Source organism: Ailuropoda melanoleuca, chromosome 14 (assembly GCF_002007445.2).
Source record: "Ailuropoda melanoleuca isolate Jingjing chromosome 14, ASM200744v2, whole genome shotgun sequence".
Lineage (NCBI taxonomy): Eukaryota > Metazoa > Chordata > Mammalia > Carnivora > Ursidae > Ailuropoda > Ailuropoda melanoleuca.
Window position 1 is genome coordinate 69,244,516 of NC_048231.1, and position 15,995 is coordinate 69,260,510.

The window sequence follows — 15,995 nt, forward strand, 5'->3', positions numbered from 1 at the left end:
TCTTGTGCTTTGGCGCCCACCTGACTTCGTAGAGGTTAGGAAGAGCACCAGCCCTCTGCGGAGAAGGGGCCTGGGCCCAGCACTCTCCCTCTAAAATCAGAAGGCATTGTGCATTTGGATGGGAAACTAATGAAGGGAGCAAAAGACAACCACAAAGGGAAATGACTTGCGAGTATCTTGGTGAAATTTAGAGGAAGATTGATAAGAATGTTCTAATCAGCATGAATTATCATTAGAAATTAACTATGCTGGGGTGCCTGGGTGGCACAGTGGTTAAGCGTCTGCCTTCGGCTCAGGGCGTGATCCCAGCGTTATGGGATCGAGCCCCACATCAGGCTCTTCGGCTATGAGCCTGCTTCTTCCTCTCCCACTCCCCCTGCTTGTGTTCCCTCTCTCGCTGGCTGTCTCTATCTCTGTTGAATAAATAAATAAAATCTTTAAAAAAAAAAAAAGAAAAGAAATTAACTATGCTGGTTCCATTGCTGTAAGTGTGAAGTAGGTATAGAAATCTATTTAGTGTGTTGTTTTATTTTGCAGAACATAATAGGGGTACCGGCTGGCTCAATCAGAAGAACATGATCTTAGGGTCCTGAGTTCAAGACTCATATTGGGTGTAGAGATTACTTTTAAAAAGAGAAAAGAAAACTTAAAATATTCCTAACCTTCGTTCACTCACCCTCCTCTTGGTCTGCCCTCCATTCTGGTTTCCCCACAGGTCGCCTAAAGCAGGTTGCTCTTACTGCTGGGGTTTCTGGGGACTGCAGCTGTGTTGGTTAGAGAGGGCATGTGGTAGAGGTTAGAGTGGTTGAGTCTAGTAACTAATGAACTGGAGTTTTTCTGAAGTAAAAATCAGGTGGTATTTCATTGTTTCCCTGGTCTTCCTAATGAGCTCCTTCAAGGCACATAGTGCTTTCCCTGCCTTTGTGAGCTGAGGGTCTGTTTGGATATGGAAAGATTGTTGACCTTAGGTGAATGTTATCAATAAAGACCTGGAGGAAAGTGTGATTCACTGGCAGAACCTCCAGCAAAGGAATGACTTGCTTCCCTGTTCTCATGGATTTCTTAAAAGCACTTGTAACTCTCCCACCTGTTCCTTGGTTGCACACTTCTTTCTGTTAGGAAACCACAGAACATCTCTATTCACTTGTATAGGGATTATCTTTCTAAATCACAGACATGATTGGATCTCTCCTGCTTTGTGGTTAGCTGTTTTTAAATCATCTGGATAAAAAATTTCATCCCAATTTGGTTGGATGTCATCTAAGCACAACTCTGGGCCTTGCAGCCTCATCCTGCAATGGTAGAGTGCATGGTAGAGCAAAGCTTGCCAGTATTGCCTGAGGAAGAAACCGTCAGAAGAGTACATCAACTGCCAGAAGTTAGGCCAGCAAACGAAAATGACTTCAAGCAGTTTAGAATGTTCTAAATTTTGAATTATCTTTACTAAGGTTTTGTATCATTTACAAAGTCATACAAAGTTGATTATATATTAAAAGCAAATGGTTTTATTTAATAAATGATAGACTAAAGAAAACAGTGCGTGTTATTAACCAGATACTCAAAAACCTTTAATTGTGTTGTAAAAAAGCAGTAACTATGGTCCCATTATCTGAAATGCCAATACTATAAGTTTTTTTCTTAGGTCTTTAGGGGAAGAGAATTTAGAGATGAGGGTGCTTTTGGGGATAGATGGATATTTATTTTCTATTTATAAAAAAAATCTCCAGGGCACCTGGGTGGCTCAGTCAGTTAAGTATCTGACTTCAGCTCAGGTCATGATCTCAGGGTCCTGGGATTGACGGTTGCATTGGGCTCCCTGCTGAGCAGGAAGTCTGTGTCTCCCTCCCCCTCTGCCCCTCCCCTCCTTGTGCGCTCTGTCTCTCTCTCAGATAAATAAAATCTTTAAAAAAAAAAGTCTTAATTTAGCACAGTAGGTGGAAAGCAGATTTTTATTGCTATAGACATAATAAGCATTCCAAACACAACCCTTTTACAAACACATAGATTTTTGTGTAAAACGAGATTTTTCTGTCCTTATATAGCCATGCTTAAAAATATTTATTTCTCAATACCATTTGTGACTAAAGAAATAACCCTTGGAGAAATAACGGTTTTTACGTCTAAGGCAGGAAATGTCCAAGTTGGGCCTGGAACATTTTGTCATACCAGAAAGCAAGGAAATGATCAAACACTACTGGGACCTTGTCAGAAGAACTCAAAAACCAGCTTGAATAAGTTCTTGCAAGCTCACACCAATAAAGATATAAACTGTGGTGGATTGAAACCTACATACTTGCTATGAGTTTATAATTCTACTTCAAAAGGTAAAAACCTTTTTAGTTATGTTTGGATAATAGTAGAGAACTACCTCATTATTTTGAAAAATGGTAAATCAAATCAGGCCTCTATCCTGTCTTTGTTATGTGAACAGCACCTCAGAGGGGAAATTTCTCTTTGCAGAACTAGTGTAGGTGATAAATCAAAATTGAATAGAATATGACTGAAGTCTCTGAAGAATTGGTGGATCTAAACAAATATTGTTAATAGCTAACAGTATCCCAAATGGAGTCAGACGTTATATGTCTCCTGATGGAAGTTCAAACACTGCACAGTAGTCCTGCCTCCGAACCCCCAATTAGAACTTGAATCCTATCTGGCCTGTAGATCAAATGACCCATTTATAGGAACCCAGGGGATAGAGGAATATGTCAAACCTCACCAATGGGATGCAGTGAGCAAAATCCAGATTGTAGAAACTATATAAGAAACAACCCAGTTCCTTCAACAATTAAAAAAAAGGGGGGGGATATTAGAAATGGAGGAGAAATCTACAGAGAAAAGAAATTTAAAGTACATATCAAAGATTCACCATGTCTGAACCTTATTTGTCCAAACTGAAAAAAATTATAAGACGTTATAATGTATATTTGATATTAAGAAATTACTTCTATTTTCAGATGTGATCATGCTATTTGAGTTTTTTTTAATGTCCTTGTCTTTCAGAGACACATACTGAAATACAGCAAAACGATAAGATGCTTGACACTTACCTCAAAACAAACTGGCTTGGGGAATGGAGGGTAGGATTTGGGGTGGAGTATTGACTAGTGTAAATGGAACAGGATTGACCAATATTGATAACTGTTGAAGCCAAGAAGTAAACACAGATGGTTTTTTGATGTATCAAAAAACTTTCAAAATAAGTTATATAAATGTGTATATGTGTATATATATGTATATATGGGTATATATATGCACATATGTGTATATATATGTGTGTGTGTGTATATATATATATATATATACACACCCATATATATATATATATAAAATTGGGGGGGTGCCTGGGTGGCTCAGTCGGTTAAGCGTCTGCCTTCAGCTCAGGTCTTGAACTCAGAGTCCTGGGATCAGCCCCACGGTGAGCTCTCTGCTCCGCAGGGAGCCTGATTCTCCCTCTTCCTCTGCCTGCTGCTCCCCCTGCTTGTGAGCTCTCTCTCTTACTGTCAAATAAATGAAATCTTTAAAAAAAAAATTTGGGGGCGCCTGGGTGGCACAGTGGTTAAGCGTCTGCCTTCGGCTCAGGGCGTGATCCTGGCGTTATGGGATCGAGCCCCACATCAGGCTCCTCCGCTATGAGCCTGTCTTCCTCTCCCACTCCCCCTGCTTGTGTTCCCTCTCTCGTTGGCTGTCTCTATCTCTGTCAAATAAATAAATCTTTAAAAAAAAAATTTTTTTTTTCAAAATAAAAGTTGATACACACATCTTACATAAAATTATGTAAGTAGGGGCCTTTGAGTGGCTCAGTTGGTTGAGTATCTGAGTCTTGATCTCAGCTTCATGAGATTGAGCTCCACATCTGGCTCCGTGCTCGGTAGGGAGTCTGCTTGAACTTCTCTCTCTCTCCCTCTGCCCCTACCCACCCCATGCACATTCTCTCTTTCTTATGTATTTATAAATATATAATTTTTTAAAGATTTAAGAATTATATGTTGCACAGAATTAGTAAAATTGCAAAGTTTCAACCAGGTTTAAAAGTTAAAAAATTTTTTTTACCAGTGTACACATATTAGAATGGCCAAAATCCAAAACACTGTCAAAACCAAATGCTGGTGAGGATGTGGAGCAACAGAAACGCTCATTCATTGCTGGTGGGAATGCAAAATGGGTACAGCCACTTTGGATAGACACTTAGGATGGTTTAGTAACTTCTTATAAAATTAAACATACTCTTATCATACAGTCCATCAGTAGTGCTCTTTGGTATTTACCCAGATGAATCGAAAACTTACATCCACACACAAACCTGCACATGGATATTTGTAGCAGTTTTATTCATAATTGCCAAAACTTGGATGCAACCATGATGTCCTTCATTAGCTCAGTGGTACATTCAGACAGAGGAATAGTGAGCACTAAAAAGAAGTGAGCTGTCAAGCCGTGCAACGACATGGAGGAACCTTAACTGCACATTGCTCAGTGAAAGAAGCCAGTCTGAAAAGGCTACGTACTATATGATTCCAGCTGTATGTCATTCTGGGAAAGGCAGAACTGTGGAACAGTAAGAAGATCCGTGGCTGCCAGGGATTGGTGGGAGGAAGGTATGAATCAGCAGAGCAGAGAGGATTTTTAGAGCAATGAAACTACTGGGTAGGACCCTACGATGGTGGATACATGTCATCATGTATTTGTGACAACTCGTAGCATGTATGACACCAAGAGCGAACCCTACTGTGAACTACAGACTTTGGGTGATGATAGTGCATCAGTGTAGGTTCATTGATTGTAACAAATGTACCAACTGGTATGGGATGTGGATAGTGGCAGAGGTTGGGGCGGGGAGAAGAGGAGGGTATATGGGAAGACTGCTTCCATTCAGTTTTGCTGTGAACAGCTCTAAAAAATAGTTTATTGGTTTAAAAAAAGGAAACCAATTACACAGAGCTATAGATAACAAAATATTTTAAACAAAACTTCTGTACATATCACTCCAGTGAAAAGTTGGGGAAATAGGTGTCATGAAACAGAAGGAGTAAATTAAAGGGAAGACTCATGTAATTAGGCAGTACGTCTTTTAAATTTTTCACATGTTTTTATATATTTTTATAAAAGCTTTGTCCAAAGCTTTGTGTAGGGGAGCACATTTCTGCTTTCAGCATTTGTATTGAAAGCCTACTCTGTGTCTGGACCTGAACTAGACACCAGGGATATACAAAGAATAAAATGGACAAGATCCCTGCCCCCGTGGAACTTCTGTCTTAGGTCTGTGAAGAGAAAAGAATAGGAGATAAAGATGAGGCCTCCTTAATGAAGGAGATGAGGGCGTGCACCTCAAAACTGGGGAATGGTCCTAGCTGAAGCCACAGCAGTACAAAGGCCTTGAAGAGGAAGTGAGCTTGAGGAGTTCAAGAAACAAGCAGGAGGCTGTGCTGATGGAGTGGAGTGAGGGAGAGGGTAGTAAGGAAAGGTGTAAGAATATATCAGGCCTGCTAAAGCTTGGTAAGAACTCTGGATTGTAATGTGAGATGAGCAGCCATGGGAGGGTTTTAAACTAAGGAGAGAAAGCATCTGATTTTTGTCAGTAGGATCACTGTGGCTGCTGTGTTGAGAATATTTGGTGGGGAGCAAGGGTGCACGTTGGGAGACCCAGGAAAAGACTACTGCAAAGCATCAGATGAGCATTGACCAAAGTTGGAAAATACTTTGAAGGTAGAGCCAGTAGACTTTGCTGATGGATCGGAGGTGGTGGTGAGGGAAACAGAGGTAAGAATGGGCAACGTGTTTTTAGCCTGAGCAACTGGATACAACAGAACTCCATTTACATCTCCAGGGGTGTGGGAGGGGGAGCCGTTGGCAAGTAATGGAGTATAATGAAGTACGTAGAAGGATGAAAGGTGACTCCAGTGCACACTGTTACAGACCTGATAACTTTTTAATACTACACATAGATTTAAAGATGAAAGTGAGACCAAATTACATGAGAAAATAGGTATTTCAGAATCTGAAAAACCTTGGAGTCCAGCAGAGGGAGATGTGAAGTGATATGGCATGAATAATAACGTGAAATTTCATCATATCTCAGCAAATATGTAGAAGAGAGAGAAGAGGAAAGGCTCAGCCAAAGCAGACCTTTTCCATCCCTTAGAGTTCTGCCAGGGATCCTGACCTTGAATAGGTATCTTTTGTGCTTCGGAGTTAATTTTTTCCTTATTTGTTTTTTTCTAGTTGGGGAATGGCGGTCAATGTGTATTCTACCTCGATAACCCAAGAGACTATGAGCAGACATGACATCATCGCATGGGTTAATGACATAGTATCTTTAAACTACACAAAAGTGGAACAGCTTTGTTCAGGTAAGAGATTTAAGTATGTATTTACCTAAATGTTTACTCCCTATCATGTGGAATGTTATTTTATGAACCACAGATGATGCATCTTGGGTGGGGAAAAAATATTTATCAGTATTGGTATGTAATTAAAGGGGGGAAAAGTCAAATATAACTAAAGAACATGTGGAGGGATGTGATCATGGGCATCTAAGAGCACAGAACAGTCTCAACACATATTATGAACGGTCTCTATAATGCCTTCTTACTGGTCTTCCAGGCTCTTCTCAGCCGTCCTCTCAGCCACGACACTTCTGTTCCTAAAACACAGACTGGTCTTGCAACCCCTTCTTAAAAAAAACCTCCCAGGCTCCACCTTGTCCTTCCTACAGGATAAAATTCGTTCTTTTTCATGCCTGATAAAGTTTTTTCTATTTTTGCTTCATCCTTAGCTCCTCAATTTCTACGTCTCTCCCCGTACCCCCCGTGCCTCAGTCCCACAAAGTACTCTGTGTTCCCTACAGACTGCCTTTTGCATTCCATAACTTTTTTTCATGATCCCTTTGCTGAAAAGGTCTTTCTTCTTTTCATTTGTGTTAAAATCTTATTCAAACTTTAAACTCCGACTGTCATCACCCCTCTGAAGAGTTCCCCAGGTCCCCCAAAACACTCTGCCCACTCTTCCAGAGGAAGACTTGGGCACGCTGTGTTAGAAGGTCCAACTGTGACTCCCCTGAAGGCACCAGAAGTCCTTGAGGACAGGACTGGGTTTTATTCTTAGATGCCTAAGGTGGCACCCTGCCTGGTATAAAGTAGTCTACAGAGAATACATGTTGAATTTAAAAAAAAATGAAGATTTGACTTCCTTGATTAAGTAGGAGCATCTTATAAAAACGTGCCACTGGTAAAGTAATACATTCTGAGTATTCATCAGAGAAACAGTCTTCCTTTGGATATAGGAAGTATTTTCTTCATGTGAACTTATAAGTAAGAGATTTCCTCTCTGGCTGTGACAGGAAAATGGTATTAGGAAGTATTCCTGAAGTGTGTTTGCGTGACATTCCACAAGACATAACAGACACAAGGAAGTTAGGTTCAGCTGCTACAGCGGGAAGACCTTCTCCTGTCTTTCCCAGGGGGTCCTGTGTGAAGAGATTTCATGAAGTGTAGTGAGAACTTGGAAAGCCCCCAGGAGTCCCCCTCAGATAAGCCCGAGTCCACTGCCCACCAGTGACTATATTCTCCTTTGTCCAGGTCAAGATTTGAGAATCATCTCTAGAGGACAGACTCTCACTACTATTGACACCTCTTCTCCCATGATCGTTTGTCTCTCAAGGAACACAGTGAAGTTGGCTAGGACCGAGGCATTACCTCACTCACCCTCCCTGCACCCAGGCCTCAAACATAAGTCTTGTAATTGGTGAGATCAATAATGGATGCTCACCAACCAGTTCTTCGGCCTTGAGTACAAGCTAAAGAAAAGCTGGCGTAGACCTTGATGATGTGCGAGGCCTGTATCGTTGGCCTGTTGAAAGGACTCCCAACAGTCACTGTGAGAAACAGGCCCTCTTGCGTCTCCACTGCGGATCTCCGCGCAGTCACATTTCATGGTACTGTTCTTGCTGTGCATTCTGGAGCACTCCAGGATTTTACTTTTAATTTGCTGGGGGCAAAAAACCCAGAGGTTTCTGTGGTTAGCAGTTCCTTTGTTAATAGCGCATGCCCCCTTCAGTATCATCACGGTTGGTAGTTCCATTTCTCCACAGCGCCTGACACATACCGTTCCCTCAGAAATGCTTGTTGCAGGGTGAGTGAAAATCCGTTTGCAATTGCTAGGGGCAAAGGCAGAAATGTGTATCTTACTCTCAAAGTGGGTGTATGCAGGTGTATCAGGAAAAGAGATGGGAAGGAGGAGTTCAGTGGTCGATGAGCTCGTGAACAGCTTTCTTAGCATGGAGAGTGTTTGCTAGCAAATGCAATGAGAAGGCAATTAGAACTTTTAGATAGAGTAGTAATAGGTGTAATAAATGTTTGAGTAATAAATGTAATTTCTTTGCTGATCTTTTACTTTTCTAATAAGGCAAAGCCAACAATATTTTAAGCAGCCTTTGTGAAAGATTCTTGTACAGGTCTCTTAAAGCATTGGTATGCATTTTACAACCACTTGCAGCGTGATGAAACCTCCTAGAAACCATTTTGGCCGCTACTAAACAGATAATTTTCATTGAGATAACTCACTGACTACCTAAGGTTACAAGGTTGATGATTCAGAAGAATAAAGTAGATTTTAAAGGTCCCTCTGCTCTGAAATACGTTTTTGCTCAAAAAACTGTAGTATAGAAGTTAACGTGGGGTTTTTGCCTAAATCATGTTAATCCATGTAGTACAAAGATAGGTCTTTAATTTTAGGCAGTAGTTTCCTCAAACTGGAGACCGTGTGCATTTATAATCTCCTATGGGGCTCCTTAAAAATGCAGATTCTTAGGATCCTTGACCTTCTCAGTCAGTTTCTCTGGTTGTGAAACCTAAGATCTGTATTTTAACAAGCACCCCAGGTACTTTTCTGTTGTAGCCAAGAGCTTGCAGTGCATTTTAGAGAAGGCCCAAACCACTAAAATGACGTTAAAATATCCAAAACCTATCAGGCAGTTACCTCATTCATAATTTAGTCTGTGACTCTTCTTTTCAGCAATGGCATTTAGCAGGAAGATGCTGTCTTTCTATTTATTTATTTATGAGTTTATTTATTTATGCCCTTCATTGTTCTAGAAGACATTTAAGGCAGCTAGGACACTGCTACTAGAATAAGAACAAATCACTAAGTGATTAGTGATTTCTCCTCATCATACGTAAAAGTAGTCAAATTCTTTGATAATATTTTTTTTCTTCAACTTTTAATGACTTCAGTTTACTGTGTGTGATTGTATTTTAGTATGCTGTGGGAAAATGCACACAATAACTTCAAATATTTAAACTGATTTTTTCCTTATTCAATAAAATTATTTCTTTTTGCTAAAGACTTATGCTCTAATTCTGGCAGTTCCCCTTTGGCAATCCTCCCGCCCCCCCGTTTGCATTATTTTCTTTTTTATTTCCAGCTAAGAGGTCTCCCTTCAGCTAATACTAAACTTGATGTCAGCTTTTCTTTACAGCTCATAGAGAAGTAAGCTACTGCCTCACATTGGTGTTCCTTTCTCTTCAGAGTTCTCTGCCTTTATATGACGTTCGTTTGTATATAAGCATCTTAGAAGAGAGGTGGTGTCAGAAGGCCTAACACGTGGAGGTAGTTTGCTGTGAGTTTCAAAACAATGAAAGTGACTCACTCTTATCTCCTGTTATTTTATCCCAAGGATGTAACCTTATGAAAATTTCCTTTGAACAGTAAATCTGGGTCATAGAATCAGATGCATATTCAGCGTGCATTCATTTCTTGTGAAAAAGCAACCTCCGTGTTTCAGGTGAAAGATGGGGCTGTATAAATGGAAAGCAGTATGATGGTGGCTGTGCACATACACCTGTAATCACAGGACACCGTGCTGCTCACCTGTCTGTTGTAAAAATGAACAGTATTTGTGGGTTTCCCGTGGTTGAATTGGGGGATTGAACCCCACGAAACACCAGATTGATTCAGCTTCAAAATACTAGGTTGTAGTTCAGTTGCTTCACAAAATTCCCAAGGCTTTTCGTGGGGTGAGATACTTTGTTTTTGCTTCAGTACCAGCTCAAACCAGTGAATGTTCTATGAGGTACTCAAGAGGAAGGATGGACAGCATGGTGCTAAAAATCCAGGAAAAAAAAAAAAACACAAACAGCTTTAACAACGTGAGATACCATGCTGGAGATGACAGAAAAGGTAGCAGGCTATATGGAGAGGAGCGAAAAGAAATGGGGAGAGGAATTTGATGGGAGTGGAAGAAATGTCCCTTTCCTTTTCCTCTACACCCCCCCTTTCCCCTGTACTAATACACCAAATCTCCTTTGAAACTTCTGGCATCCATTTTTCTGTGTCCCCATCCTCTCCTGCCCACTGGGATCTAAGCAGCAAAGCCATTGGGTCTGCTGCTGAGTCACTGCCGGGGCTTGGCCAGCGACCTCGCGACCGGTGGCTAGCGTGGACTGGCCCGTCCTCTCCGTGCAACCTTCCCTTCCTCCTTCCCACCCACTCCACATGACAAGCCAACTGCTGACTTTTTACACCTTCAGAGATACAAACCACGCGTCAGGTGGGCATTGCCTGGACTGTCGCTATGCTGGGTAACAGCTCCGTTATCTTCCGGAGCATTTTAGTATTTTAGTAAAATTTAATTGGAATTAAACTTTTTTTTCAGATGGAAAATTTAGGTATTTTCTTCACTAGCTTAAAGAGAAAGAAACATGGTCAGTATTTGATTCAGTTTCAATTTGTGCTTCTCCAAATTGTTTCAACCTCTGTCTTGGATCAAGTTTCTGGTATTTTTTTTTTCTTCCGGGAAAGCTTCTAGATTCAGCTGGTCATGTTGCAGTCACTGTAGTCCCATTTACAATTCTGGGTCCTTGATGGCTCTCTGGAAGGAGCTAGGCTTCACAGAAACACTCGGGTTCACAAAGGTGTGGCTGTCGGCCATGCCCTGGGCCTGGGCAGGTGCTGCGAGCCTAGCAGAGTATTCTTTGTGACCGTTTCTGGCTGCAGTCTGTGCCTCTTAAATAGGTTAATCCCATCCTAGTGTGCTGTCCCCTGTGCCTTGTTCTTCTGTCTGCAGAGACCTCTTTCAGGAGGACAGGTTCATGATGAAATCAGCTCAGAGTCTAAATTTAGTAGACCTTCTCTTGTTGACTCTCTTGAACTGAAACCAAGTAAGGATGTTTCATCTGTGTCTGTCAGCTCAAGAGCTTACTTAGCTTTATAAAATCAGACTGTTATTTGCTATCAGAAAGTTAAGTCCTCTTGGATCGTGTTGCTCTGGTTATGGATGTAATTGTATTATAATGGAATGTTATTCATGTTGTGACGTATTATGTAGAGAGGTAGGGTTTTTTTTTTTTTATTTGTTTGGGGGTTTTCTTTGGTGACATTTTTTTCCTCCAGTTTTATTTTAAAAGCCATTTACTTGGTCTTTGTAAACCGGCTAATTAAAGAACAGGGGGCAGAAAGGAAGTTGGGTAATGGAGGGAGTGGCCCAGCCTCAGATTTAATCACTACAGTGGGCAGTATACTCCTGTATGCCAACTGAGGCACAGGATGAAAGGGAGTTTCTTTTTTGAGCAGAATATGGCATACAATAGGTTTTTTCCTTCTAAATTTGTGTATTTACATATCTTTTAAATTCTTTATTTAAATTCAGTGTAATTGACATACACTGTATTATTACTTTCAGGAGTAGAATTTAGTGATTCATCAGTTGCATATAACACCCAGCACTCATTACATCCAGTGCTTTCCTTAATGCCCATCACCCAGTTACCCCATCCCCCCACCCACCTCCCCTCCAGCAACCCTCAGTTTGTTTCCTAGAGTTGAGCATCTCTTATGGTTTGCCACCCTCTCTATTTTCATCTTATTTTATTTTTCCTTTTCTTCCCCTGTGTACATCTGTTTCCTTCTCCTGTGTTTTGTTTCTTAAATTCCACATAGGAGTGAAAGCATATGGTATTTGTCTTTCTCTGACTGACTTATTTCACTTAGCATAATACCCTCTAGTTCCATCCGTGTCTTTGCAAATGGAAAGATTCATTCTTTTTGATGGCTGAGTAATATTCCATTGTATACATATACCACATCTTCTTTATCCATTTATCTGTTGATGGACATCTGCGCTCTTTCCATAGTTTGACCATTGTGAACATTGCTGCTATAAACAGTGGAGTGCATGTGCCCCTTTGAATCACTATGTTTGTATCCTGTGGATAAATACCCAGTAGTGCAATTGCTGGGTAGGGTAGCTCTATTTTCAACTTTTTGAGGAAACTCCACACTGTTTTCCAGAGTGGCTGCACCAGCTTGCATTCCCACCAACCCTGTAAGAGGGTTTGCCTTTCTCTGCATCCTCGTCAACATCTGTCATTTCCTGACTTATTAATTTTAGCCATTCAGACTAGCTGACTTATTAATTTTAGCCATTCAGACTAGCGTGTATTTCCCTGATGCTGAGTGATGTTGAGCATTTTTTCATGTATCTGTTGGCCATTTGTATGTCTTCTTTGGAGAAATGTCTGTTCATGTCTTCTGCCCATTTCTTGACTGGATTCCTTGTCTTTTGGGTATTGAGTTTGACAGGTCCTTTATAGATTTTTGATACTAGCCCTTTATCTGATAAGACATTTGCAAATATCTTCTCCCATTCCTTAGGTTGCCTTTTAGTTTTGTTGACTGTTTCCTTTGTTGTGCAATACTGAAAGTAAACATAAGTTGGTGCTTTTGTTTCTGTTGGGTTTTTTGTTTACTGCATTTTGTAATGCTAAATACCCTAGTGGGAAAAAAGTGTATGTATTCACTTCATTGATCAAACTGCCTCTGTAAATTTTGTTTTTTATGTATTTGGACAGTACATCTTTGAAAGCAATCAGCCACATCTTCCTCTGGCTCATTACTGTATTCAGTTCTGATAATCGATTTAGTTTTATTTGGCACAGATGTTTTGAGCCTTTCCTTGGGCTGGGCCCCAGGAACTCAGATAAATAAAACATAAGTCAATCAGAGAAAGACAATTACTATATGATTTCACTTGTATGTGGAATTTAAAAAACAAAACAGGATCATAGGGGAAGGAAAGGAAAAATAAAATAAGACAAAATCAGAGAGGGAGACAAACCATAAGAGACTCTTAATCACAGGAAACAAACTGAGGGTTCCTGGAGGGGTGGGGGTGCGGGAGTGGGTAACTGGATGATGGACATTAAGGAGGACACATGATGTAATGAGCACTGGGTGTTATATACAACTGATGAATCACTGAACTCTACCTCTGAAACTAATAATACACTATATATTAATTGAGTTTAAGTAAAATTAAATTAAAAAAAAAAGACATATTCATTGTCCTCTAGGAGCTCAATACAGCATGGTTCTGTCCTTGCAAAAGACTAGAGACCACGCTGTAGTAAGTGCTGCTTTGGAAGAGCTTTGGGTATGCAAAGGAGGGAGGGGGTGGGGTCATGGGGAGTCAGTAGAGAAGGACCTTCCTTCTGGTTCGTTGGGAGTTGGGAGTTGGGTGGGTGCTTCCTGGATGAATGGCCATAGTTTGGGAAAGACCTGAGAAATCCTCGCTCTTGAGTCAGATGGGGTGAACAGTATGTAAGATAATATGTGTTTTATTAGGTACAGCCTTGAAACACGGAGTCATGTTGTCTTCTATAAGAGAAATACAGGTTTTCCTCATGATCTCATCATATGAGTATGTGAAGAGTGATTTTACTCTATTTGAACCAACTATGCATACATGGGGTAGTCTCAGGAAACCATAGAATTGTTTGTTTCTTTGTGAGAAATGCAACAAATATTTTTTTAAGTTTTATGTATTTAAGTAATCTCTGTGCCCAACATGGGGCTCAAACTCATGACCCCGAGATCAAGAGTTACATGCCCTTCCAACTGAGCCAGCCAGGCACCCAACAACAAATATTTTAAATTCCGTAAAGCTAGTCCTCAGTGATAACTGCTCTGGTCCCTAACTAGATAAGTGTCACGTGACTCCATTAGTGTTTTTCACAGGCACAGATCTACAGATCTGTCCTTTCTGTTCTTACTCATTTCTACTGGAGTCCCTCATAGGTATGATGAACACCATAAAATAGGGGAAATAGGCTAGGAAAATATATCACCTAGAAAGTGATTGTTTTATTGAAGACTGGCAGTATTTATACTTAACAAAAAATCAAGGAACGTGTCATCACAATGAACTAAATATAGTACCTTAACAGAAACAAAGGTAATTAATGACATATTATTAGAAATGCAAATGAATACCTTTGAGAATTCTCAATAAAATCACAAAAACTCTCAAAAATTGTATGAATTTGTACAAAGCAATCCCTTAAATTCTAGACTTCAGCTATTTTCCCCATCTGGGAAAATTCACAAATGTTATAGATGAATGCCGTCTTCAGGGTTATAAGTATATCACTAATTCAGAAACACAATTTTTTGTATTGTGTTTTTGTATTTTTTTGAAATTATCACACAATTTTTTGTATTTGGGTTCTTTTTTCTTCTAATCTGTAGCAAGACTCTGCTGGGTTTTACTGGCTCAAAACCATGAGTGGGTCCATGGTTATGGGTCCAGAAATGAGCATCGTTGCACTGTGGGTGGGTCAGGTGATGAGGCTTGTACCGGTGGAGGGTAGGCCCGGGACTAGGAACACGCTTGAGAAGCCGCAGCACTGGCTCCACCAGCTGTACTGCCTGGCGTCCTGACTGCATGGTCCCAGGAATCTTGAGGAAGAGTTTGGGAAACATCAGGCTGGAGCCCAAGGACATGGTGGATTTTAAGACTCACTTGTAATTTATAATTCTAATTTCAGAAACTTTTAGAGCCCCTTCTCTGATTTTGCCTGTTTTATAAGACACTTACTTTTAAAGCATATATGTTTATTTTGAAATTTTTCACCAAGATCTGTAAAAACAAGTCTCTTAAGGGAAAAGAAAAAGTGTATTCAAATATATTGAGTTGTTTTGATTTTTCTAAAGATGTCATTTACTTTACATGATGGATTTGTTCCTCATAAAACATTACTTGGTATTCATATTGCTTCTTTCCCTTTTCAGTTTAAATCATCTAAAGACTTTAACAGGAAGAGTAGAAAATTGGGGAAAAATAGCCATTTCCTTTCATAAATGAACTTGTGATTACTTAAGCACCTCGTATGTTTATCTGGGGAAAGACTTCAGGCCTGGAGAAGCCCTCGGATGTTTTTCAGCAGATAAACCAGAAGATCTCAGGAATGTGTTCATAGCCTTTCTTTGCTAGTGGGAGACTAAGGACCTCCTTTTGTTCTTTGGTTCTTTGCCCTCTGAATCTAAAACATGCATTTTGGAGATTCATATTTCATATCTGAAACAATCCAGTTCAATCCTGTTCATTCTTACAGCTCTGATTATTTTAACCAGGCACATAATACATAGTTTTATACTTGAGGGGCACAAAAATGATGTCATAAGGCCTCAGCTTTTATATATTGCTCTTTACCATTTTCATTGTGCTTTTATGTGTATTTACTTTAATTCTTATCACAGCCCTGTATGGAAGAATAGGAATTTTTAATTTGTATTTTATATAAGAGGATAAAAGCTTAGGGAAGCTAAATGTTCACAGCTCATATTAAAACTGAGGATTCCTTGGATCACAACCTTATGCCCTCCTTGCTGAATGTATGGCAGCTGTGGGTATGATAGACAACTCACTGTGTGCACACCCGTGTGTTTGATTTTTTTTTCCATATCCGTTATTCAGGAGCCCATTGAACATCTCTAGGATGTTAGAGGAGGAGGAATTAGAAGTCTGTATCCTCATCCTTTAGTACTTGAAGAAATGAGATGTATCCGGTCATTTTGATGATAAGGGTGTGACCCGGTGGTCTCATCAAGACCTTTCTCACCAGAGGTAGTGAGACACTAGTAGAAACTCACAGGCGCTTGGTCCCGGTCTTAGAATGATTTTTCCCTGCTCTACTTACTGAGGATGGCGGAGAGAAAGAGGC

At 40.2% G+C, this 15,995-nt stretch overlaps 1 protein-coding gene across 3 annotated transcripts in view; it reads left to right on the forward strand.

Moving 5' to 3' along the window:
* Positions 1–15,995, forward strand: part of MAPRE2 (microtubule associated protein RP/EB family member 2) — a 160,075-nt gene that overhangs the window by 88,773 nt on the left and 55,307 nt on the right. For all 3 annotated transcript variants that reach the window (XM_011222881.3, XM_034643298.1, XM_002917594.4), the window contains one exon: positions 6,223–6,350. In XM_011222881.3, the coding sequence (XP_011221183.1) occupies positions 6,230–6,350 (121 nt within the window). In that variant the 5' untranslated portion in view covers positions 6,223–6,229. The remainder of the gene's footprint in view (positions 1–6,222; positions 6,351–15,995) is intronic.